Source organism: Astatotilapia calliptera, chromosome 13 (genome assembly GCF_900246225.1).
Source record: "Astatotilapia calliptera chromosome 13, fAstCal1.2, whole genome shotgun sequence".
In the NCBI taxonomy this organism is placed as follows: domain Eukaryota; kingdom Metazoa; phylum Chordata; class Actinopteri; order Cichliformes; family Cichlidae; genus Astatotilapia; species Astatotilapia calliptera.
The window spans coordinates 9,893,371-9,919,251 of record NC_039314.1 but is presented as its reverse complement, the minus strand read 5'-3'; the positions used below and the strand labels follow the sequence as shown (position 1 = coordinate 9,919,251).

The 25,881-nt window shown below is 39.0% G+C and overlaps 2 protein-coding genes across 4 annotated transcripts; one reads left to right on the top strand and one right to left on the bottom strand.

The window, feature by feature from the left end:
- Positions 1-355: 355 nt before the first annotated feature.
- Positions 356-23,884, bottom strand: LOC113034578 (CSC1-like protein 2). 3 transcript variants are annotated; one of them, XM_026189251.1, is made up of 24 exons: positions 23,571-23,884; positions 17,033-17,244; positions 16,675-16,754; positions 10,642-10,704; positions 9,818-9,908; positions 9,675-9,712; positions 9,436-9,578; positions 8,821-8,872; positions 8,603-8,711; positions 8,440-8,510; positions 7,896-7,973; positions 7,696-7,816; positions 7,155-7,288; positions 6,912-7,049; positions 6,276-6,429; positions 5,995-6,101; positions 5,789-5,875; positions 5,635-5,700; positions 5,275-5,437; positions 4,783-4,888; positions 4,422-4,589; positions 4,194-4,309; positions 4,004-4,075; positions 356-3,013 (listed from the first exon to the last, which is right to left on the bottom strand). In XM_026189251.1, the coding sequence occupies exons 2-24, from the start codon at positions 17,222-17,224 to the stop codon at positions 2,834-2,836; spliced, it is 2,529 nt and encodes an 842-aa protein (XP_026045036.1). In that variant the 5' UTR covers positions 17,225-17,244; positions 23,571-23,884; the 3' UTR covers positions 356-2,833. The 3 variants fall into 3 exon arrangements, with proteins under 3 accessions (XP_026045036.1, XP_026045037.1, XP_026045038.1); XM_026189252.1 differs by lacking the exon at positions 10,642-10,704 and adding an exon at positions 11,010-11,054 and having other exon boundaries at positions 23,571-23,883; XM_026189253.1 differs by lacking the exon at positions 10,642-10,704 and having other exon boundaries at positions 23,571-23,882.
- A 99-nt stretch (positions 23,885-23,983) lies between these two features.
- Positions 23,984-25,758, top strand: mrpl14 (mitochondrial ribosomal protein L14). The gene is made up of 4 exons (XM_026189256.1): positions 23,984-24,053; positions 24,154-24,222; positions 24,419-24,521; positions 25,330-25,758. Exons 3-4 carry the CDS (start codon positions 24,442-24,444, stop codon positions 25,694-25,696), a joined length of 447 nt encoding a protein of 148 aa, XP_026045041.1. The 5' UTR covers positions 23,984-24,053; positions 24,154-24,222; positions 24,419-24,441; the 3' UTR covers positions 25,697-25,758.
- Positions 25,759-25,881: the final 123 nt, after the last annotated feature.

The following is a 25,881-nucleotide window of genomic DNA, read 5'->3' as shown; positions in this document are numbered from 1 at the left end:
TGTATTTTTTTGGGCACACTCTGGTACCAACTAATCCATTTAAACAGCGCTATCACGTCAACACGGACCAAAACCTTTGAGTAATGTTTCCAGCACCTTGCCGAATCTGTGCTACGAAGAATTAAAGCAATTCTGAAGGCAAAAGGGGGTCCAACCCAGTACCAGTGAGGTATAACTAATGAAGCTGCTGCTAATTGACCAAATAAACCTGCAACAGCAAAACCCTGATTGTATAGAACTGAACACAAATTCAGCTTTCATGTGCAACTGAATAAAATAAAATTATAATATCAGAAAGATATTACTTTAAATTCCTCTACCACTGGACGATTGAACAGAAACTCTTATCATCAACTAAGCTGATTAAACACATTTATTGTTGAATGAACTCAGGGGAAGTACAGAATATGTCTGTACAGACAGACCAATGGAAAGAATGATAAACGAGTAAGTCGAATGTTGAGATATGCCATTGTTACTCTCAATATCTAGAATGATCTAAACCTAAAAAAGGCAAAGCACAAACAGAACAAACAAAACATTGTGACTGTGCACTTTTTGAGATGCAGAGACAAACAAGCCCACAACCTCCGTTAGAGACCTGCTGTTTAAAAAAAAATTACAACCCCATTATTTGCATTAAGTTTATACAGATCTTACAAAGATAGTACAAAAGAAAAATCCATCATTACAGAAATCACTGAAACCATGAGACTAACAAACGTAGATCTATAAGCAAATTAAATACAAGAGCACTGGGCTGGACAGCAGTAAGGTTGAATACAGTATAAAACATCTGGCTTAGTGAGAGAACCGTCCCATTAAAGTTGCTTAAATACAGAACCACTCGTATCCTACCTTTATCTCACCAAATACGATATATTTAACTACATCCAGTGCTTAGTGGAGACATGGAAATGTTAGTTGAACTGAGATTAGAGTTACTGGAAAAGATGTGTTACCTGTGCTGACACATTCAGACAGTTCAAGCCAGCTCAGAGGTATATTTAAAAAACAAACAAACAAAAACCAAACGAAATCACCTAATCGTGATACAAAGAGCACAGGAATCAGCGGTGTCATACAATTGTCTTGTTAGTACCATGATGATGAACCTATACGTGGTACAAATACACCAAGATGTGCCCTTCTCCATCAGTCATACAAGTGGAAGATCAGTTAGCGCACATTTATTTTGTCTATGGTTCCAAAAGCTGGTACAAAACGTGTTTTAATATGATCCCATATCATTAAGTCAACAGACAGCAGTTGTGCTTTGCCTTTTATCATAAATGTTCTTCATTTTTTAAATATTTCATAGGGTAGCTCGTAGTGTTGCAATGTTGTTAAAGTATTCTGATTAGAGTTGCTGCGTTTCTTGATCAAATGTGGTCTTTTAGAGCATGTCTATATGCTCACAGACACTTCTGGGTCAAACTCGATTCCTTCACAATCCCCTCTTTCCTATTAAAGACAAGTACGACACAAAAAAAAAAAAAATCTGTAACTGTTATAGTTAAATCTTGCCCATTATTTAGTGTTATCGAAGAAAAGAAAAAAAAAAGAAAAAAAAAAAGAACAGTCTACACCCCTAATCTCTCCTCATTGACTACAGAAACTTAAAATAAGCTATCGGCATGATAAAGTGTCTACATAAACATTGACATTAAAGAGGGCCTGACAGGACAAAAGAAGAAAAATGGCAGCCACCTGAACTAAATCTTAATTTCAAGCAACTTACAGGAAAACGTAAACAAAAAGGAAACGAGAACAACGCGTACAGAAGCACAGTCAGCATCATCTAAAACTGACCCGGGGAAGGGGGAACCAAAAAGGCCTTTCTCTCCTTCCTCATAGCTAGACCTTCCACAGGCTCTCAGCTCTGGTCCTTCTGCAGCAACCGTGCAAAGGTTTCCTCCCTTTTTATTTGGAGGCAGCATTAGTAGCAGCATTCCAACTGCAGTCCCAACAAAAGGTTCAGACCCAGAAACTAAGATCATTATCAGTGTAGTGTGCTGAGACATGAATTATCTTCTTCCACAGCTTAAAGGGTGTGTAAAGCATGACAGCGTTAAAAACTCCATGCCTACCAATAAATACATGTCGAAAAAAAGGCTATTTTACAAATCCAGAGATTTTTTTTTTTAATAGCTGTACAGTGTCAAAGCTTCCTGGAGTGTTAAGTAGCATTTTTTTCCCCAGTTTTTCAAGGCTTCTATGGAACTGGAAGAATCATGTGAGACCATCTCATCTGGACTGATAGCACTATCTGGCATAAAGGCTGCTCCCATCATCTCATGCGCTCATCTCTCCTAATCTTCTTATTTTCTGAAAACATCTAGTGCAGTTAGCAATTATGGGAGAAATCTCTCCACGTTTTTGAAGCTGCATGCCATACTGCAGTACCTTAGTGAAAGTGGAGCGTACTGGTCCTGTCATTCGGGTGCAATACCAAGGTAACTCCCCTTACAAGACAAGGCAATGATTTCCTTATGCATTAATGTCTTCTTTCCATTGGTCCAGAGAAAGCGACTGGGGTGTGCCTCAGTTGCGTCAGGAGCACGAAGATGTTGCTACCCTTTCGATGCCAGAGTAGATTCCTTCTCCAGTAGGTACACATAGGATACGGCCTGGCGAGGCCCAGTAAAGGAAATGTGAGAGTCTTTGTGCGACAGTCCGTTTAATTCTTAGTAGACAGGGCAGGGTGCTTATGTTAGTGGAAGGTCCCCCAAGGAGGATGAGATGTTTCGGAGAACCGTTGGTTCAGTTCCTCATTTAATTCACTCATTCAGTGGGCTCCTAAAGTGACTTGGCTTTCTATTCCCAGGTGCAATCATTGCCGCACTTCATTATCAATTAGGCTGTCCTCACCAGACTGAAAGGCTTCATTTAAGCCATTGTCAACACTGATTATTTCCTCGTCTTGTGAGGACCCCTGGCCGTCGTCCTCACCGCTGCCAGAACCAGTCTCATCTGAATTTGGCTCTTGTAGTACCTCAGCAATGTACATTTGCTGTAGGGGACAGTCAGAAATAAAAGAGTATTACAGTTTGGTACTCATCTTTATGTTTCTCTACAAGGTTTTTTGTTTTTTTAAGGCTTGGTTCTACAGGTTCTACCATATGTGTGTGTTTTTCCTAATTTATCCTTAACTGAAATGTATTGTTAAACAAGAAGCATGCTGATTATACTCCCTTTGTCTCTTCCGTTTAACCTTGTCAGGGTTGTGGGCGGGGCTGGAGCCCATCCCAGCTACTATAGGGTGAGAGGCAGGGTACACCCTGGACAGGATGTCAGTCTGTCGCAGGGCTAACACAGACAACTATTGGCAATTTAGTGTTTCCAATGAACCCATCTCCACTAACTGCATGTCTTTGGACTGTGGGAAGAAGCCAGAGTACCCAGAGAGAACCCACGCAAACAAAAAAAGACCCTTGCCTGATGGTGGAATTGAACTCAGGGCCTTCTTGCTGTGAGGCAACAGTGCTAACCACCATGCTAACACGCTGGCCTACTGATTAACTGTACCCCACTAACTGCATGTCTTTGGACATGCAGGGGACAACGGGAGTATATCTCTTTGGCAATCGTGGTCTTGGATAGATAGGTTTCTTAACAGATTCTGTTTGATGCATGCATCTTGTCTTCATATATGGATGTGTTTTGCCATCATTAAAAATACTAGCACCTGCCACTGCCACCCTTCAGCCTCCTAACAGATATAGCTACAGTATCAATTTCAAAATCAAGCAAGTTAGATAATTTTGGTTGTACAGCCTGCTGTAGTGAAGTTCTTCACAATCTCACCCCATCCATAATTCATCTGTAAACTAACATTGCTCCACATGCACTGAAAAAGCACAATTGTGCATTAAAACTATATGTTACCCATCTTTGTCCTTTGTTTTTGACTTCAGCTACTAAAGGCTTTGGCAGAGCATCCTGCTTTTTAACAGGATGCTCTGAGGTTCATGTTGACATTGATAAACCACTGAATACATACCGCTGCCTTGTTGGCAGCAGAAGGACACGCTGAGTCTCCATTTTCCGATCCGTCCACAGCCTCTGTTTCAATCTGACAGAGAAAACACACATTGAAAGTAGTTGAGCATGAGACTAGAGTAAAACACTAGAATGGCTAATCAGCATGATTCTAAACAGCAATACGCTATAAAAAGTGACCATCTACCAACCTTGTAGTTGTGAGCGCTGAAATATTTAAAATACCCAAAGATGACGTGACAGAGGCAAATGATGATTGTGATGATCAAAACCACAAATGTAAACATGGATGTTGCGGCTGAAAACCCTGGAGGAAAGAACCGGGAGAGACATTTATTGCACTGGGATTTGTCTTTCATAAATAACACCAGGCATGTGTTAAGGACCAGAGTGGCCTCTAGGTGGAGTCGTTTTCCTACCCGAGCGAACAGTGGAGAAGAAGAGAAGCCAAAACAGGCAGAGGATAGGAGCAGCCACCACTTGGTTTACAGCTCCAGAATGGATCTTCTTGTCCAATTTAGATGGCAGATATGCATAATACATGTTGTATCTGTCTGCTAGGTGTTTTAGCAGCATGTACATCAGCCCTGCACAGGGAACAGAGGCAAGCCAATCAGTAAAGCTAATCCAATTAGGCCTGCCGATAAGCCACTGTATAAAGAACTGAATCACTGCATGCTGTCTGTCCTCTACATGTTTATCCTGCTGTAATTTAATCAGCAAACCATGTTAAAGTGAAACAGGAGCAAGCTAGCGGGGCTATTAAACAGCAGAACTCACCGAAAGGGACTATGATTGGGCAGGTTATGCTGTAGGTCATAACCACAGTGAAGACACACATCATCCAGGCATAAGCTGCCCCAAACTGGAACTCATAAGCCTGGTGCTATAAAGAGACAACAAGCCAACTTAAAACAAACATTTTAACTACCAAATGTGGCTTTTTTTTTTTTTTTTCTTTGAGTAATAATCGACAGTTGTTATAAAAAGGTTGGATTACATAGTTTTCACCATTGTATTTCAGCACACAGTACAAACATAAAAGTGGCAGTGAAACAACCGCAATCACACCAGGCGATTTAAAATATTACTCAAACATTTGATCCAATATGAAAATTGTCAGAGAAAATTTTTCTAACTAGTCAAGTATCTCATGTCAGCAATACTCCAAAAGCCCAAGACATTTATGTAAATATCTTTTCACATTAAAAGCACTGCACATAGTGCATCTACCCTTCTGTGCCCTTATTCCCATCATATGGTCTCACTAACCCTTTTGACATTCTTTCTGTCAGCTGCAGAGCGAGCCAGACAGAGGCGGATCATGTACATCAGTAAACCAGGAATCCTCAGCAAGTCCATGGCATTACCGATGAATGCAGATGCTATGACATAGTTTACAAAGAAGGCTCCATTGTCAGGAAGGAAAACACACCTAAAAAGCAAAGAAAAAAGAAGCAATCATCAAAAATACTAAAATGAGCTTTGAAAATTATTGCAGGATTCAGTTTCATTACAGATTAATTCAAGATGTTTTTGGTATTGCTAAAGGACTGATATAAATATTAAATACATTCAAATCACATACTGCTCTATATATAATAGCATAGCACTGTGCCGTACACTACTCACTCAAATCTTATTTTAGCTTCCTGCAAGAAACTTTTGTCAAAAAGCCACCGGAAGAAAACATCCAAACTGCAAAGAAACAGGAAATGAAATTAATTATCTGAAATATTTCAGATGCTTGTACTGCTGGGCAGCGCAAAATAAAAACATACTTTACCTGGTGAGTCCAAGAGAGGGCAACAACAGGACCATAAAGATCAAGAAAGTGTAGCATTTATGCATCGTAGTCCTGTTTTCTCCTGACCTATACAACCAAATAAAAAAGTGAACACATTAATTTATGCAATACACCAAATCACTTTAAACTTAAAATAAAGACTACATAACTCAAATACTGTTGACCGCAGAGAATTTAAACCGTACCGGGTCCAGTGCCTTTCGAAGAAGGCAGAGTAGTAGACGACAGTAGGAAGTAAGGCAGAGAAAGACCACAGGAGGAGGGTGGGGAAGAACTGGGTGATGATTGGATTCTGAGGAACAGATCAGACAGACGAGGATATGTTTATGTAACTAAACAGGTGAATTCATGTGCTTCTGTATTAGGATGCAGACTTGTTATGCCTTGAACTCAAATGCTAAGAGAAAAACATGAATATGCTTATAACTTAAAATTTAATCAAGCATTCAAATTTTGGGACGCTCACATTTAAGTACTCCACTGGTTTGGTAACATTGAACTTGTCCATGGTGGAGATGATAATGGCAGGAGTGGTGAGAAAGAAGAGGAGGATGAAGAGGATACTGTTGATTAACAAGCAGCGGAGCCACCACTTCAATCCTCCCAGTGACAGATGATCCCTGTGGGATAAAGGTTATACAGCGGTTAGACTGACACAGTCTGATGACCTGCAGTTACGGACACAGCTGGCTGGTAAACTGATACTGCAGCTTAAAAAACAATAGCTCATCTGGTATGAGGTAGTATTTTTTTTGAAAAATGGACTCATTACATCCCAAGCAGCCCTACTGTGGTTTTGCTGTGTGGGGGTGTTGTGTAGATCTCACCCCACTAAGCAAGCCACAGTTGCTTAGTAGCAGATGTGCCTTGGCTGATTTTCTTAGAGTAGAACGGCTGATAAAATAAAACCTCAGTTTTAGTTCCCTTCCACCCACCCTGTCTTTGTGACTTCTATTTCACCCAGAAACCTTATTATTACTTCCCCATATCCCGTCGCCTTATATGGGTAAGTAATGGTACTGAATCAAATTAATCAGTTAAGAGCGTTATGAATAAACAGTTACGAACAGCAGCAGCACTTGTTACTTAAATGTGTTCTTACCAGTAAACATTTTGTGGATCAGGGGCATAGGCGACGGTCCATTTTTGTGTATGCAGTTTGCCGCTGAATATAGAGCTTCTGGGCTCACGACGGCACTGACAGCCATGACACTTGCAGGCATTGAAGTCCTTTAAAATTCTGGGAACAGAGATCGTTGGGTAATGAGCCAAAGAGCTTGTCAGTTCAAAAACAATGCAGCAGACACATATACATTTATTTTCCCATGAGGGTAAGCGTACGTACATTGCAGCTGTGCCTTCATCCTCGAAGGTGACAAAAGCCATTCCTAAAGGTTTCGAGTTGATCTTCTCCCTCTCCTTCCTGCATTGTTCTTTTAAGCTTGCCTCCAAACGGGTATAGAAGCTCACTGCCTCTTCCTATGAAAGACAAAAAAAAAAAAAAGTGATGATATTTTTTAATGGTTTACTGGGATACACTGGGATTACTGTGTGAATGGGTGGATGACTGAATGTGTCAAGCGCTTTGGGGTCCTTAGGGACTAGTAAAAGCGCTATACAAATACAGGCCATTTACCATTTACCAATGTGAAACTGTTGCATTTAACCAGTAAAAGCCATTTAGTGTGTTAAGGGGTTACACAGTCCCATAGCTTCATGAAGGAGCAGTGGAAAAACCATGAATTTTTAACCTGATCAAAAAGATTCAGTTCATACCCATACCTATTCAACTGATCTCACTACAGAGTCCACACTTCATACATTATGTTTCGACATAAGCTACACCAGTATTAGAATGCACTGTTTTAAGGTAAAGTTATACTCACCTGTTCACACCCTTTAACGATACAACAGCACAGGTGTCCACAGGGCTTTGGGTTGACCATGGTAATCTTCCCCTGTGTCTTCAGGTCAATAAAGAATTTCTTACTGCGTTCTGTCTTTTTCCTGAAATTAAGGCATCAGCAATTAGGATTACTGAAGATCTTCAAACACGCAAACACATATTTGGTTAAAACATTGTTACCTTTCAGTGCTAAGATACATCAAATTGGCTACATCGTAACAGAGACGAGTTTCCAGTACACGACAATTATATGCCTTCCTGTGAACCAAGGGCAGAGAAGGAGACAAAATGAGTCCATTTTAAAGTACAACGATTCATAACACATTCCTTATATCAGCACAGGGACTTTTCAAATATTACAATAGCATCTGCAAGTCAAAATACCGGGGACACATATACAATTGCAGTTAATACTGTTTGGTCAGGTAGGATCTGAGCCAAACCACCCCAATCTCAATCTTAAACCACTGTGGCACGTGTCTTACTTAATTCTGCTCATCTGCCTTCTATTACAGAGAATTACACATACAGTCCTGCCATTGTCTGATCCTAACCTTAAAAGCCATGACGATGCAACTCTTAACAGAAAAAGGAATGGTTCTCATCTAACTTAATAGAGTTACTGCAAAGCAGCCATGACACCAAAGTACTGTACCATTTATATACACAGATAAAGTCTCATTATAGTTAAAATTAACCGTGGAGCTGGGGGCAAAATCCTTACTCAAAGTGCTGGTTTATCTCCTTTTCTTCTGCATATTTGGAGATCCCATTTATGAATAAAGTGCGTTTAACCTACATGGAGATGAAAAAAAAAAGCGACAATCACTAACACCACACAGACTGACGTGTATCCAAACATGGTTTTCTGAAACCGTGCCACCCACCAGGTCATCCTCCTTGTATTGCATTTTGGATGTGTGCCGTCTCATGCTGTACACCGTGAGTAACAAGTAAAGAAATGCAAAGATGGTGTGCAGCCACAGTAGTGCGTTACTTGAAAAACAGAATGTAAAAAGGATTTGATTAGTGGCACAAAGGGAAGACCCAATTAACTTCTTTAATAGCATTTTATGCTGTATAAAAGGGACGCTCCGTTACTCACTCTGCTCCGAGATTTCCTATAGTGGTTCGCCCAAAACTATAGGCATTGTTTTCTGTGGAAAGAAAAAGCGAAGCAAGAGAATCACTTGATTGAAAAGCAACCTCTGCACAGAACACAGCAAGGAAATGTGGAAAGTGGTTTTAATTGGGAGAAAAGTAAAAGGATCATTTTTTTTGTAGGAAAAAGAATCGTTTGACTACTGACCTTCCAAAAATCTAAAAAGTGCTTATACCCTAGTAACCAATTACCTGTTAGTTTAGCAAATGACTATCCTCGCACAAGTGAAAGAACATAACTGGTAACACACAACATTGGTCTGCAGTAACATATAACACCAACAACTGCATTGGTTCTGTGCATTATAGGTTTTCTAAAACAGTCACAGAACTGCGCAGATCTATGCAGCAGAGAAGGTTGTCAAAAGGTCAACCCCGCCCCCCAACAAAAAAAAAAAAACCCCAACAAGAACCCCAAATCAGAATAAAGATAAAATACCAAAAACCAAAGGAAAAGAAATAAAATAAACAAAAGCAGCAAACTGGTCAAACATTTAGAGAAAAACTATCGTAAATATTTAAAATAAAATGTAGCCTCTTAAATGTTACTCTTATTCACCTAGCAGATTTCCAGAAAAGTTCACTGGCAAGATGATGCCAACAGAGAGCACGCCCACCACTACTAACAAGCCAATGATGTGGCGCTGAAAGGACAAGTAATACACTGCATCGTCACCGCACTTTTCCCTTATCTCGTCTTCCCTTTAGAAAGAAAACAGGGGACACCTTGATCATTATTCAGAACAAAGAAAATTGCAACCTTTTATATAAAATAGACTTTAAAACAGGCTGACTCACTTGATCCGGAATATAGAAGTTAACCAATCGCAGAACCCCTAAAGAAGAACAGCACATATTTCACAATGTTGTACCAGTTTTCCTGTTTTATTATTGTTACTATTATTATCATCAAGATTATGCAGCAGCAATAGCACACTTACTGTGTCTCTATGATCAAAATCCACCGAGCTAGAGACTGATGTGAGGCGCTCATAGCGTTCATGCATGTCAGATGTAGTAGGAGAAACCATGCTATATGAAAAAGACACAACGGACAGCATTTGCATGACATTACACAACTACCCAACATCACCATATACCATACAAGGATATTAGCTCTAGCTTTCAGGACAAAGGATAAACCTTCAGTATGGCAAAGGTAATGACACAAAGCAAACACGCTGTGAAATGATCTGAAGAGATTGACCCAAGGTAATGCTGTGTGTGGTTCACAGCAGATTTAAGGTGGTAAACCAGTAAACCTCAGAAACAATCTCTGCAGCCACATCTCATGCAGTGTTAGGAGCTAAGCGCTACAGGTTATTTGCACCGTTGCTGTCAGAATAAATGGTGCAATAAAAATGACACGGCAGAAACCATTCACAGAGGAAGAAACAGAAACAAAGCAACAATCCAGAGACAGACTTGGGGAGTTCTTCCAGCAGAGCCATAGGTTGTCCTTGCTAAATCTATTTACTTTATACGAATTTAATGCATGCCCCTGAGAGGAAATGGCAATTGATTTTACATATATCATTATGAAGAGAACTCAGACTCTGCTGGAATTATTATTTTACTTAGAGTTCAATACTACTGTAAAAGATGACGTCACCCGGGATTCTAAGAAATCTGATGGAATGAGTAAGGAGCCTGACGCTGGAAAAATCAGTCCTCTTGCACATGCCAGGTCTAGTACACAGGTTACACTGTAGGTGCTCCATGTTAGGGCCTGTCTATGAATAACCACAGATCAGGGAAGTATTACCTTTCCCCGCAAGCATCCTGTGTGTCTTGCTCATGCGGTGTGCTCACACAGAAGAAGCCCGTGCTTCATAAAGAGGTCAATACACAGATTAGCAGACAAAGATCCGATTAGGACAGTGAGAGAGGACAGGGACACCCAACGGCAAAAGCATGAGAGCGACAAAGAGAGGAGAATGAGTCGGAGCCTGGTGCTAGGAAATGCCTGAAGAAGGAAAATGCCAAACCATCAAGAGTTTTTAAAAAAAAAAAAAAAGAGGAAAAACACGAAGAAACCAGTGTACCCTGAGCAGAGAGTAATTATGAGTAAGACGGTCTACAGAATGTCAAAAGGAAAGAAGAAAAACTCAATGATAATGAGAGATAACATACAATTCCTGTTCTTCCAGACGACTGTAAAATGTATCCCTTTTTCTTCTATAATAAAAAAGAAAAAAAAAAGTAAATCAAAGCCATTCAGTTTAGTTAAGAGGAAATCACTCTGTTGGGGAAAAAAACAAGGGAACTGGTTTAGAGAAAATCTGGGTAGGCATATTACACCACAAACATACCAATGAAGGTTTCTGTTCACACTAGGATACATTATCCAGCCATACACACGTGTTCAGGACCTGGGCCCTATTTCAGGAAGCCGGTTTAGATCAACGCGGAGTTGCTTTAACCCCAAGTTAAACGCGCGCACGAGGATACATAAAGCCCTGATTAGTGGAGCACAGATTAAGCGAGTCACCATGGAGACGGAGGGAAAGAAGGCGCGGTCAATGTATCTTACAGCGCTTGAGGCCGAAATTCTGATGGCAGCATATGCCGATAACATGCAAATTTTGCGGAAAAAAAGTAACACAGCCTCAGCTGCAAAAGAAAGGGAGCATGCATGGCAAAACATAGCCAACAGAGTCAATGCGTGAGTGTTAATTTAAACATTGATCTAGGGATTTCCACCCATTTAACACGTTATTTTATTATTTTTTATTTTATTTTTTATTTCATACATTTTATTTTGTGATGTGATGTGAGCGCAGGTGCAACCCAACAGGCCCCAAACGTTCCTGGCAGCAAGTAAAAATGAAATATAAAAATATAGTCCAAACAGGTAAGGTGTAATTGTATTATGAGCCATAGTGCTTGGTCTGTTTGTCCGATGTAAATCGATTGCAGTTAGAGGCTACATTAATTTTCTTTCTGTAAGCACTTATTGAAATTATCTGAGCACATTACAAGTACATATTTGCTTACTCTGTATGCTCAAATGTGACCCGTTATAGCCAACAGAAAAAAAAAGCGGAGGCCTGAAAAACAGGTGGAGGTCCTCCACCACCACCACTCACAGAGGCTGAGCAGTTGGCTTCCACATTTGTGATAATGTAGGCAGCATCACATATGATCTTCACAGTGCAGAGAACACAAATTAGCATCCATTACTATAATGAAATAATTTGTTAGTTTGAAATGCTACAGGGAACTATGTACCTGTACATTAATGCTGTGGAAAGACTTCCTGTTCACATAGTCTCCTTCATTTACTGAAGGAGCAATGATTGGAATGTGAGTGCCATCTATACAGCCAATCACGCCTGGGAACCGTGAAAATAAATGTAAAATTTAAGTAGTAGTCCAAGTATCACCACATCATGAATTAAGTTTCGTTCATCCTGATACCTGCAATTTTGTGGAATCCCTCTTTGATAAATCTTGTGGGTCTATGACCGGGGAACACCACAAACGAGTACAGGAGACGTTTCAGTGCAACTGTAACATTCCTGACTGCCCGACAGACGGTAGCCTTGGAAACGTGCTCAGCGTCACCAATATTATACAGAAAGCTCCCGTTTGCAAAAAACCGAAGTGCAATACAAATAATATGTACAGAACTGAGAGAATGTCCGCGATGTGTCACATGAGCAATATTAGGCCTGAAGATGTTATTCAAATAAATTATAGATTGTGCTGAAAAACGGTAACGTTCACACAGAAAATCATCAGGAAACGATAAAATGTCCAAACGCGCTCTAATCACTCTCCGGAGAGCTCTGCGGAGAATTTGGGCTTCAACATCTACTGGCTCTTCAAGGAAGGGGCATGCCATGTCTGACACTTCCTACAGTCAGGTTTCTGACAAAGAGGCGGAGAAAGTCAGGGTTAGTTGAAGTAAACCTGCTAGGGGGCAGGTTAGCTTCACGGAGTGTCGTCATAGTAACTCACTCAGAATTAATCTAAACTCGCTTTGTGAAACCGAAAACCCAGAGTTTTCGTTAACTCAGGGTATACTTACTCAGAGTTTGCACTAAACCGGCTTCCTGAAATAGGGCCCTGGGATGTAGTAACCACTTTGTTTTTGCAGCTGTAACAAAACATTCATCATATGTAATCCCCGTTTTTGATTGTCCAACTTTCCTGGAGAGGTAACAGCCTCTTTTCAAAACATGAAAAAAAGACAATGATCTGAAGTCAGCACAGTGTCGTGGGACAACAAACTACATTTCCTGTCTGTTACAAAAGTGTTCCATGCTGCCACCCCCCTCCCATCCTCCCACCATGCTGCAACCTCATCCTCTGCTCACATGCAGCTGCAAAAATAGTCTAGCTGCAACATCACACAAACACAGCAGGGGGGACATGGGTAATGGAGCACTGTGTCATGTAGTTCCCAGAGTTCACAGTCAAAGAGGTCTGAATTCAGTCTCTTAATCCGATCCATTTAATTTTATGGTGTAGCCCTAAAATCATTCTTTGTTAATAGGCATCTATTTGGCTGCTTCCAAAACTTTTCTAGTTAAGCATCCTAATTTATCTGGCAATAATACATCATCATACAATAGCATGAACTACAGTCTTCCGGGCTTAGATGTGGACATTAATGTTGATGAACTAGGGGTACATAAAGTACCAATAGTTTAATTATTTTTTGCTTCTTTGTCAATTTCAGGCTTTTTCCTTATAATGTCAAAGTGGATAAACTATGTATTGAAGTACAAACCATCACATGGCAGACTGAAAGGGTGCTTTTCAAGGAAAAAGTGCTGAAACTGACTTCCTGTCTAGGCTAAAATCTTCATGATGTCTGCTTCTGTCAGAGGAATTAGCCTCCTCTTCGGGGTCAAAAAACATCCAAAAGGAAACGATGGCAGGACTTAAATTACGACCCTTGTAGGGCTAAATGATATAATTAATATTTTTACAAACAAATCAATTCTCTGTTTTCAGGCCTAATCTATTAGGTTATTTTATTATGATTAAAATTAGTTTAAAAAAAAAAAAAGCTTGAAAACTAGTTTGAAAAGTTGTAAAATGTAAAAATCAAATCAGCAATCCTGCGGAGCAGGTGTGTCAAACATAAGATCCAGGTGCTAGAATTGACACGGCCCAATGGAAGGCTGGAAATGTGAAAGATGGCAAAAGGTTTTGGACTTTTATCTCCATTTTCAAAGGTTTTGCAGCTTTTCCTATTGATAGAGACCTCCCTTTATTCACGATAAACCAAAGGGATTAAGATACACAATTATGTGACAATAAAGTTTCTGTCTATATAAATCTTTTTTAAACAGACATGCTGTTGAAATTTTACTATTTTTTCCTTATAGAACCACATTTCATGAATTGAATGTGTAGTTAAATATCTTTACACTGATAGAGTGAGCCAGACACAGTATTACACTCGGAGCTGGGCCAAATGTCTAAAGGTAAATAAACCGCAGATAAAGAAAGCTGGATACACAGCAGAGTCAAATCTCTTGCAAATTATCCAGTTAATCCGTGCCCACAAACACACATCGTCATGATTTCACCATTTAAAAAAAGGCAACATTACAATCCAACTGTGTACACGGATAACCAAAGTCTGGCAAAGTCCTAAGCTGCTCACACCTACGCTAACAAACAAGCCTTGCATGAAACTTTGGTCCAAACCCCAGCAGAAAAATCAGGCTTGCTGTTTGCCATTTGTAAAGTTACACCTAATTTAGTATAAATATTTGGTGCATAAAATATAGCATAACCATACCAGTATAAATAATTTTGTAGTTAAATAAGTGTAACACAATGAGTAGGTTAATAATTTAAAAATCTGTAGTTTAGAGAACGTGGTAACAACTCAAAGTTCAACCCTGTGAACAATGTTTTCAGTCTGTTTTATCCACCAAAAGGTAATGAATATGTTTTTCAGCTCTGAAAAACATGAATGTGAATACATGAATGTTTTCCATTATCAACTACATTAAATACTAGGGGTGCAACGATACACAAAATTCACGGTTCGGTTCGATACTTTGGTGTCATGGTTCGATATTTTTTCGATACAAAAAAAATGTTCATGCATTTTTAATTTGTCATTTATTAAAATTATAAATATATATTTTAACTCAAAAGTACAGTTTTTAAATTTAACCCTAACCCTTGTGCGTGTTTTTTATTTTGACAGCGAATGCGTACCTGCGGACCACTTATGTGCAGCCCTGGTTATTTAGCTCATCATATTGCAGCCACAGAAATTCTTTTGTCCATGAAACCATAAAGCTGCACTTTCTTTTTGCCTTATAGTCTGATTTGTCATAACTTCTCTGTTTTGTGGTAAGCTTTTCTTTGGCTGTCACTTCTTCGCCCTGACTTGTCTTATTTGGCTCAGCAGAACTGAAATGCTTTTACACATGCACTCACATAAGCTCAGCGATTCTCTGCGCGATCAACCTCTCACATGTTTAAGCTTGCTGTGGGAGATTTCACTTGTCATGTTTGCATAGTAAGCTAACGATTAATAAGACGATGTCAGAGGAATTGGTGCGCAAATTATCATCACTCACAGATCAGTGCTGTGGCTCTCTATACACAGTTCGCACGCTTGCAAAGTGAAAGCAAAAAAACAAGCGCAAATTCAAACGCGACTTCAATATGTCACATATTGACAGTGGCTCACCGATGCCAATGACATAATTACCCAGCTACATTTCTGAAAGAATGCAAAAGCATTGACATATATTTTTCCTACAATAGCCCGACGGGCAGGGAAGAGATAGATTTTGGTAGCCCGACTGAAAAAAATCGCTAGCTCCGGGACGTCGGGCTAGCGATATTGCGAGCCCTGTATCTGATTGAGGAATCACTCATCTTTGGAAAAGAGAGTTTATTACAGAGAAATGTCTCTTTCCAAAATAAAAGCTATACTATCCGCTTCTTCTGGGCTATATTCTCAGCAGCATAAGGAGAATCATGCTGTCTAAATGACTCGGCTAAAGTTAGTAGCATGCTTGTTGTTTTTGTCTTTGCACTAGGATGATGTCGGCGTAAATGTGCAGTCATATTCGTTGTGTTCCCACTAGTGCTTTCAGGTTAATCTCGTTGAAATGACCTTAACGCCACAACACGGCAAATCTCCGTTAACGAGCTACCGCCGATCGCTCCGTGCATGGGGCTAGACGGCCAACACGTTCACGAGCTAACTGTGCTAACACACTAGTTCCCACCCATGTAATTGAGCATTGCATGGCACATCCAACATACTGTTTTACTTTAGTCCATGACTCGCTTACCTTCAGGGTCATACTCACATGAAAACCAAAATAATTCCAAACGCCAGATCTGAATGAGGTTCAATTTGCCTGTTACAAGGAGAGCTTAACTTCTGTCTCGCTAGCTTGCCCTGCGCTCTTCCTTCTGACTATGCTGTCTGTGTTGAGCGCTCAGTGGATCTGCGCTGGACAGTGCAGCCTAGGCGGAGTAGTCGAACACAGATTCACTGAGCGCTCCACACAGACAGCATCGTCAGAAGGAAAATTGATAAAATAAATTACAAATGTTGTATTGTTCGATACATATGCGTACCGAACCGAAAGCACTGTATCGAACGGTTCAATATCAATACGAATATCGTTGCACCCCTATTAAATACATATTTTTAGAAGACCATCGTAATACCTGGTTACGTCATCCAGAGATATGAATAACCATTACCAATCATGTTAATCCATTAAATGTACGATAAAATGAGGTTAACAGCTTTGTTGCTAGACTGGTCCAGTCTAGCAGACCAGTGTGTTCTTATTACCTTTCGGCATCAGTCACTAGAGCGAGGCGCCCATAGTCCCATGCCACTTTTCTCAAGATAGAGAACACAAACAGCAGACCCTAAAAGCACAAGAGAAAGAGCAGGTCAACACCTTCAGTACCTTTATTTACATTACAGGGACCTACTGAACTAAAGTTGCATAAGTGCTTCGGGCTATTTATAGTTTAAAAACACTTTCCTGGAACTATTTTTATTTCAGTTCTTAGAATTGTAATGACAACACAATACACAATATTAAAGAGCCCACATGTGATGATGAGGATAGCATTATGCCTTACGTAAAAAGGTGCTCATAAATAGTAATGTTATGGTCCATATGAGTGACAGAAGTACTCACCAAGAAGCACATAAAGTCAAGGGCAAGGACAGTAGGCACCCCACCAAAGGGCAAACCCTGGAGTACAGTACTCCTAATTCGAGCAGAGTAACACATTTCCGTAGATTTATTGCGGGATGGTGCCGGCGATGTTCCAATGCAGTTCACTGTCACCCCCCAGAAGGTTAGTATTAAAATCAGTACCTTGTACATCACTGCAGCATGACAAGAACCTGTAAAAAGAAAGATTAATTTTAATTTATTTATTTTTTACACAACTACATACACTGAAATCATCGGTCACGCCGTCCGTCTATGTCAGCTACTTTCAGAAGACGACATCAGTGTCTGCATACCCAGTAAATGATCAGAAATGGAAGGGGGACAACCAGAAAGGCCCTGTCACACAAGATAATGTCATTTTATTTCCCATTTTAATGACCAGCTGGTGTTTCCGTCATGTCAATAATCACATGTTGGAGAGGCAACTTCTGACCGCACAACAACTGAAATCCTGCTTTTAAAACATAGTACACTTTCTGTTCCCTCTTTACAGACACTTTTGGTGTTAATGACACATATTTAACTTTGTACTGAATTCATGGGAAACAACTGTGGTAAGCACAAATTATACTCTGCGCATCTTGGCAGTCAGCTAGCAGACATTTCCTTTTCATTCCAGCAACAGTAAAGAGACCAACACTGTAATCGCACGAGAGAATTGTTTCTAGACAACATCAAAGTCAGCGTTTACGTCATTAACATGAGTCCAGTCAGGCTTAAAAGATCTGGCCTACTGGGATAAGCCTACCAGTAGCAAAATTTCTCTAATCCATTTCAGAAGGAAACAAACAGCTGACTTAAAAATCTACTTAAAGGATAATGATGAAAAGATACTGACATGTTTAAAAGTCTGAGCGTTATAATGAATTATGGGAGAAGTATTTCAAATCCCAAAAAGGATTTTACTACAAACATTTCAAAGTGAGTTTAAGTTTAGCTTAATTTTCCTCTCTAGCACACAGAAAAATGATGGATTACTTCAGACTACTTAAGGTAAATATTTGCTGACCCAGAAAAAGGATAACATTTGTCTGGAAATAAAAGTAAATTACTACTACTGTATCAAATATTAGGGCCATCCTAATAAAACACTAGCCATCCATTCAGTGCTTTTACCCTCTGAGACTTTAACATATAGAAGCTCTGGACCCACCATGCTACAGAGTCGTCATATAAATGTAAAAGTATTACAGCATTCTGGCTGGCAGGGAGGACACAAAACATCATTTTTAAACCTAATTAAACAGGGCAACACATTTAGAAGACTGGTTATTTCACACATACTAACCAAAAAGCTGTTCTGAGAAGAGCTGGAGAGGGCATTTTCATAGTTGGACTGCTATACTTGTGCCCTTCTACCCACTATTATCAGCAGCAACCACAATGCTGCTCATCTGCCATAACACTAAGTCATTTATCCGCTCCCTGGAATGCTGTGACTTCACTCAAGAGGGACGTAGCCGGAGCTGAACAATACGCCGATAGAGACCACAGAGTTCAACTGGACCGGTCTCAACCCAATGAGGACACAACGCACATGCCCACGGTACATTCAGCAACACTGAACCACTGCAAAAGCAGACACCAGCAACTTAAGTATATCAAGAAGAACATACTGTAAGACCTGATACACACATTATATTATATATTATTTGTGATAGTAAGCCTAACAAATCAAGCATTAATTGGATTCTAGAGTGATGTCATCCACCATAATATACAAATCCCACAACTGTATAGATTTACACATCTGACAGTTTAACCAAGTACCGAATGTATTTTGTTATGTAATGTAGTTTAAAATAATCTGAACTCATCCAGTTGTGGGTTGAATCAAATATTGTTGGAAAATGCAAAAAGTTGACAGTTTTTAAAAAAAAGCTTTGAAGTAGAAAGTTGTTGTTTTTTAACAATACAGTAAAACTGCAATAAAGAATTTTCTTTTTATGCTTATTTTTGATTATACTATACTAAAAAGGTATTTTGGGGTTAAAAAAAAAAATGTTTTAATGGTGTTACTAGGGGTTCACGCCTGCCTGCCCCCCCCCCCACACACACACAATATTTTGGTCGCTACCGTCATCTTGTCTCCTTAAACCTGCTTTCTTACCCAATTATCTGCATTCACATCACACTGAGGTGTCTGTAAACATAACTTCCCTTCCATTTAGTATTTCTTGTTAAAAATGCATTGACTACACACTGGAATTTCATTGCATTACGTTTCTTATCAAGCAAAAAAAGACTGATGATTACGCCGATATACATATTTGAAGTGCATTTCTACATTGCCTCTAGAGACGTCAAAAGTAAAAAGAAATATTAACTTATCGACAAATGATCATCAAACATCAAGCATTTTATGTGTATTAATTGCTTTTAAATGGATTTTAATGTCTGAACGCATTGTAACAGATTTTTGGCTATAACAGTTGTGATTGATATGGAGAAAGGATGTGGCGCTCACATGTATTCCATGAGGTCATCGTCTTAATCTTTATTTTCCACCTTCCCTTTACTGTAAACAGTGTGTAACATTAGCTAACACCAGCTTAGGAATAGAGTCTGTGTACATCGACCAGCAGCTTCTTCACATTAGCACAGTGAAACTTGTGGTTGAAAGTTCAAAGGATCAGTAGCATCAGTAATAAAGTGCTTGTGTTCTGTAGAGAACATACAGTGTGGACATTTCTTACAATGATAATGCAAGGTTACTTTTTATTTCATGAAATCCAAAAAAACCCAAACAAAAACAAAACTATAACTGGCGCAATTGTTTCAAACCCAACATGTTACTTAGTAACCCAAGCCATTTTACAATCTGCATTAGGAATGTGCACTTACTCATCCTTGCAAATCACTTCAAGTCATAACCTAGCCCATCTATTCTGTTTAGGATCTATGCTCAGATATCCCATGAAGTGAAGTTCAAATATTGGGCACTGTGAGGGCCCAGTTTATGTTTGATGGTTCATGGGTGAACTACTAATACATTTTAGAGTGCAGCCTTCCTTTTAATGTCAGTATCTTCCCTAATGACACAGTATTTTCATCTGCAAAAACAGAAAATTTCCATCCCTATGATTAACAAGTACAGTACTGCTTCCTATTCTCTCTAAATATACCTTTGGCAACTGTGGCCAAAGGGCAGCATTTTAACTTATCTGTATAGAGCACTCTTTCCAGACCATCCTGTGTTGTTTACAGACATATGCGGTTTTTTTGCTCTGCCTCACAGGGATATTTTGTTTGACAGCTCTACTGCAGACATTTCCTTCAAATTTGTTACTCATATGAATGATTCAAAGAAAACAGAAGCCTAAAATTGCCTTTTTAGACCAAAACTTGCAACACCAATCAATAATAAGAGTTCCGTTTTTCCTGCATGGAGTCATTTTTGCCACAATTTGTTAGACCCAAAGCAAATCAGCTCCATTGTAATAATGTTTTAACCAGTTTTATTAATATAATGTATAGATTTCAGTCAAATAAGCAAACAATGTGTCACCACTACATGGTCCTTCCAAGCCAAACATTTAACATTGATATAATTTAAGCAGAAGACATTGACTGAAAGAATGACAGATAAATAAACTATAATGAAGATGATATACAACCTCAAACTTAATCCAAAACCTGGAGGTTTGTTTAATTTTTGTTAGTAAAAAAAAACTAAAAACGAATTATACTTGGAATACACAATAAGGAACTTTAATTTGCAATATTTCCTTAACCAATAAACCAATGAAATTTTCATCAAGGGCTGATTTTTCTTGCTTTTGGATTGCAACTAACATCAAATCCAAAGAGCATTTGAATTACTTAAAATTTGAACAGCGCCATCACTGTGTGATCATAGCATGACTCAGCGTTGCATAAATATTGTACAACCTTTCCACCTGACGCTAGTTGTCATGGTACCATCAGTCTGGCTTGCTTCCTCCAACTACAAATATGAGGAGGGTGAATGTAATGGGAGGATAGTCAAAGCTTTTCCATCTGAAGCTCGATGAAAATTCACTCTAGACCATTTGTCGCAGCTTAAAAGAAAGAAAAAAATTCTTTGTTTCAATTTCTCAGATACTATAGCCATTTAATTAGTCAGCAATAATCACAGGAAAATCTCTACTGCAACAAATGAAATGAAAACAGACAAACAGACTTCCTAATTCAATTTGATGCCTTAATACAGACACATACGCACACCCTTTTTTTTTTTTTAAAGGCCACATTCATCTTAATGCACAATGTTGCAAAACTCTCATATTTTACATGTATAATTAGCAACAGCACACATATTTATGCCATTACCGCATGCAAGTCATTTCTTCTTTAACCATCCTAAGTCAAATATTTGAACAGGCTTTTTTTTCCCTACCTGTGCTTTAAAACACTGGGTTAGGTCGCAGATTTGCAGCTGTCAAGTAACACTGGCTTACTTTGCCAGCTAAATATAGTGAAATATAACACATGGTGGACACACATGAGGCGCTTGCAGGAAGCTGAACTGGTTTTGGTCAACTCACAATAAGTTGCTATGACATGTGACTTGAAAAAACAAAAACTGTTATTTCATTTGTATTTTTTTACGAGTGTTGGTTCAAAGCAGTCACCTTGTAAATTATTTCCTGGCGCTCATAACAGCAGCACTCAATGTATACAACCAGTGAACAAGTACTTCTTATGCATGTCATTCCAACTGACTTTCTGCCATCAGCTTTCAAACACTGCGTGATAAACTTATCAGCAATGTGAAACTGGAAAAACAAAGAATCCGTGCACACCCTGTAAGAAAACTGCCAAGGGAACCTGGCAGAGACAGCATTTCCACAACTGCTCATTTATTCAAACTCTACTTTTGAATCCACTGATACTTTTTCCTCTTTGTGATCAAAAAACCTCCTTTACATTTTAATGAATTTGTGCTCTGCATTAAGACAATTATCAGACTTCACAAGAGCTTTCCAATAACGTTGATGGCTGATAATGCAGAATTGCATCTATTTGAATTGTTAGCCAGTAAATCATTGACAAACACACAAAGGCTCAGCTTTGATTATCACAGATTTTGACAATGTCAGGCTGATTTCATAATGTCTTCAAGCATTAAGTTACAGTGAAAATGCATAAATTCAACAACAAAGATAATTTGCTATCCTAATAAAACTAGACAACAAATTGCAGCTGATGCTATATTATAGAAGACTACTACACAGTACAACCGAGCCTTAAGAGTTACATAAATCCAATGAAATGCATTATGCCTGTAAAAGTAATCCAGCTACTGTAATTTAATTCCAATTTAAATAAAAATGAAAGGAGGCACATGTTCCAATCTACTGAATTCACTGATAGGACAGAAAATCTGTTTTTAAAGTTGTAGTGGTTGTAATGAGGTTTAATGCAAAGGGAAGGTTATCCATTTCAGTGTCATTATTAATTCAAGACTGGGCAGCTGGATGGAATTTAAGGCATCCATTTGCATTCAGACTGAAAGGTGCTTTTACGTATATTTTTCATATTTATGGAAGCAAGGCCTGGCCAAAGAAAGGCTTGTATTTCACAAAGCAGTTAAAATAAGGCATTTAAGAAGGAGAAGAAAAATGGAAGGGCCCTTTGTTTTGCAGCTTATATGAAAACGGTATCAGTGGCAACATGTCAGAGGTATACTTTTTCAAAGGTTTTCCCCATTTATGCTTATTCATGCTATTGCACCACATTATGAGCAAACAATACGCCTGGTAGCAGCCTGTGCTTTCCCTGTATAGGCTACGCACAAGTATAGCATTTAGTTTTATATCCAAGCTACCACCAGCCATCAGTTCGTGAAGAAGCCAAAGTCAGAAGAGCCAGTAGATTTTAGCTTTTTACTATGATGCAAATCCCAAGACAAAGCGATTAAAACCACCTTGATGGACATCCGAGTAATGTTCGGAATTATTGATCTTCTATTGATTAGCTAAACCCTTGTCAAACTACTGCCTTTGAACACGCAGCTTAATGTCACGACTGCAAATTAAAGCTTCATTGTCCAACGCCTCCAAGCACAAGCAGTCTCTGCGTAGCCATGAAATTATAAGGAACTCCAAATATTCTTAAAAGCTTTTATGACGAACACTCTGGCATGTCTCCATTGATCCACCAGATCGTGGAAAAAAAGAAAAAAAGATCATTAAGAAACTGGCTTGGTCTTGGGCGTGTAGTGCGAGAAGGGCAACTGAAATAAAACCAACCTTAAAGCACATTTTTTAACAAAATAATAACTATCAACGAGGTTAATTTTTGTTTCATAACTTCCATGAACTGTGTAAACAACCAGCTCTCAATACAGCTGAGGCTAGTTAGCCTGACGCTAATAGTAACTGCATGTTTACCCTTTTATTGTTTGACAGGAGCTTACGATGGGCTTTCGATACTGTAAACGACAAAGTAATATTTTTATTTTTTATTTCTGCGAACTGCTGGTATAAGTTTACTGATAAGAAAATCAACTTACCTTGATATGCTACGCAGAAGGGACAGAAACTTTAACAAATTGCTAAGGTGAGCTAGCAATCAATTCAGCTAACGTAGCCCCGTAACGTAGCAAATAACAGGTGGAGAGTGTCCAGCATTTAAAGACCGTCGACTGATTTCGACCCAGTGACTGTGTGCCCACCAACAGCCAGCTGGAAGTAGTTTGTCGAAGTGTCAGTACTAAGACAAAAGTTACTATCACCGTCTGTGAGCCGGTTAAACAACTATCGCTAACCCAACCAGTTACACTGGAGGCAGCCCGGGTTGGAGCGTGTCTTATGCAGAAGTAGATCACATAGGCATAGTCTCCATAAGGGAGCGCTTCACCGTGTAGCTTCTATTCTGTTTTATTTCTACAATTCCGCTGGCGCCTCTCTATGACGTAAATCAAATGACAAACAAGCTCCGTTTTTGTGTTTAACCTTTTCCTTTTTGTGAGGACTGTCTGTACGGAAATGAAATGGTTCGCAGTAATACGTATAAAACTAAATAAATAAAAACATATTTTCTTAAGTGCAATAAGAATTATTTAACAACAACATGATAACGCATATATCTGCTAGGTCGGTTGGTGGTCGCCTGCTGATGACGCCATACTTTTGACATTGGCATGGGGCGTAATTAAAATATAGGTAACGATTAGCGAGACATTTGTTTTAAACTTAAAGCTTCTTTCTATAATTATTATATGTGATATAGTATTTGTTGCAAAGACTATAAAGAAAGAAGTGTTCGGCTCTGTTATAAGCTTTAGTCTGGCTTCCATGTGATTGTTAGCTAATGCCTTTAGCTTACTAGCTGCTAACTACACACTATTTCTCTTTTCAGCGGACATAGTATTTGCTGTAATTATGGCTCTTCCCTGGCTCTCAAGATCCCTTTCTGGGCTACTCATGGAGACGGCGTCCCTAAATTGTCAGAGGAATTTCAGGTAAAATTCTTAGAAATGTTGTATTGTGTCCATTGTTAGACCATCTAAAGAAACCAATTCAGCAAAAATAATCCAGTTGACCAGAAAACGTAGCATTTTTATTGCAGCTTTAAATATATTGCGTAATGTGCGTATGTGACACCGCAGTGCTGTTTTTAAACTCTTATATATTTAAACTGCATTTACTGTAAATCTAAGTTTAAGACGTGGATGGAAACCCGAATAAACTTTTGAATAGTGAATGTCTAAAGTCATTAGTAGTCAAGCTGTAGTGCTGGGTTTTATGAGCTGATTATTTTCAGACATGCGGGAAAAAAGGATGTGAGGTTTGTTTGTTTTTTGTTTTTTATTATTTGAAGGGAAGGTCCTTCCATGTGTGAGTATTTTTCCCTATTCTTCTAAAGTCACATGTAAACAGTTTTCCTGAAATATATGCAAGAGCTGGTCTCATAGGACAGGCTGAACACTTTCATTTTACAGCAGTGGCGTGCCCCTCAGCCTCAATGTCCTATTATACAATTTAATTTTCTAATTCAGTTATCCGGTGCAGTTTGTGTCCTAAATTACCCCCATGAGCCAGCCCTGAATCATTTCTTTATTAAGTGCTTATGGAGCAGTATAAGAGGCAACTTGTTCAATTTACAATATCACATGATATTTAGCTTTATATTTTAGTAGAAAAGTGGATTACTTGCATACCTGCTGACTGAGAGATCTAAGTGACTGTCATGGTCAGTGATGCTTGGTAATGAGTAATGAACTTAACTCCTTAAGTTGGACAGGACTAATATACTCTTTGTCTTGTCAGTGTATCTGCTGTTGCTGCAGCCATTCAAAAAATGACAAGAGTACGTGTAGTGGACAACAGTTCTCTTGGAAATACTCCATATCACCGTCCTCCGAGAGTGATCCATGTCTACACCAAGAACGGCGTAGGAAAAGTTGGTGACAGAGTGTTACTTGCCATTAAAGGACAAAAGAAGAAGGCGCTTATCGTTGGACACAAAATGCCTGGAGAGCGGATGGCTCCACGCTTTGATTCTAACAATGTTGTACTCATTGAGGACAATGGGAACCCCACAGGAACAAGGATTAAAGTCCCTGTACCCACACATCTACGTAAACTAGAGGGAGATTACTCTAAAGTATTGGCAATTGCCAATTCATTTGTCTAACTGTGTCAAATATGTGAACATTTTGTGCTCAAGTTGTCTTCAATAAACTTTAAACGAACAGATGTTATTGCAATTGTTTTTGGTTTTTAACTTGGTACTGCAATTAGGTCAAATCTTTATAAACATGTCTTTTTTACAGAAGCATCCCAAAGCTTACAATAAATACAGGCTTTACCTTTAAAGCA

Bases quoted from the DNA above. Each gene is read 5' to 3' on its own strand.
- LOC113034578 (XM_026189251.1), bottom strand. From the start codon at position 17,224: ATGTACAAGGTACTGATTTTAATACTAACCTTCTGGGGGGTGACAGTG. The intron at 6,102-6,275 runs GTGAGCGTCCCA...TCTGTTCCTCAG, and splicing joins AACCAGTGGAGTACTTAAAT to AATCCAATCATCACCCAGTT. The intron at 4,076-4,193 runs GTTGGTAGATGG...TTTCTCTGTCAG, and splicing joins TCAGCGCTCACAACTACAAG to ATTGAAACAGAGGCTGTGGA.
- mrpl14 (XM_026189256.1), top strand. From the start codon at position 24,442: ATGGCTCTTCCCTGGCTCTCAAGATCCCTTTCTGGGCTACTCATGGAG. The intron at 24,522-25,329 runs GTAAAATTCTTA...TTGTCTTGTCAG, and splicing joins AATTGTCAGAGGAATTTCAG to TGTATCTGCTGTTGCTGCAG.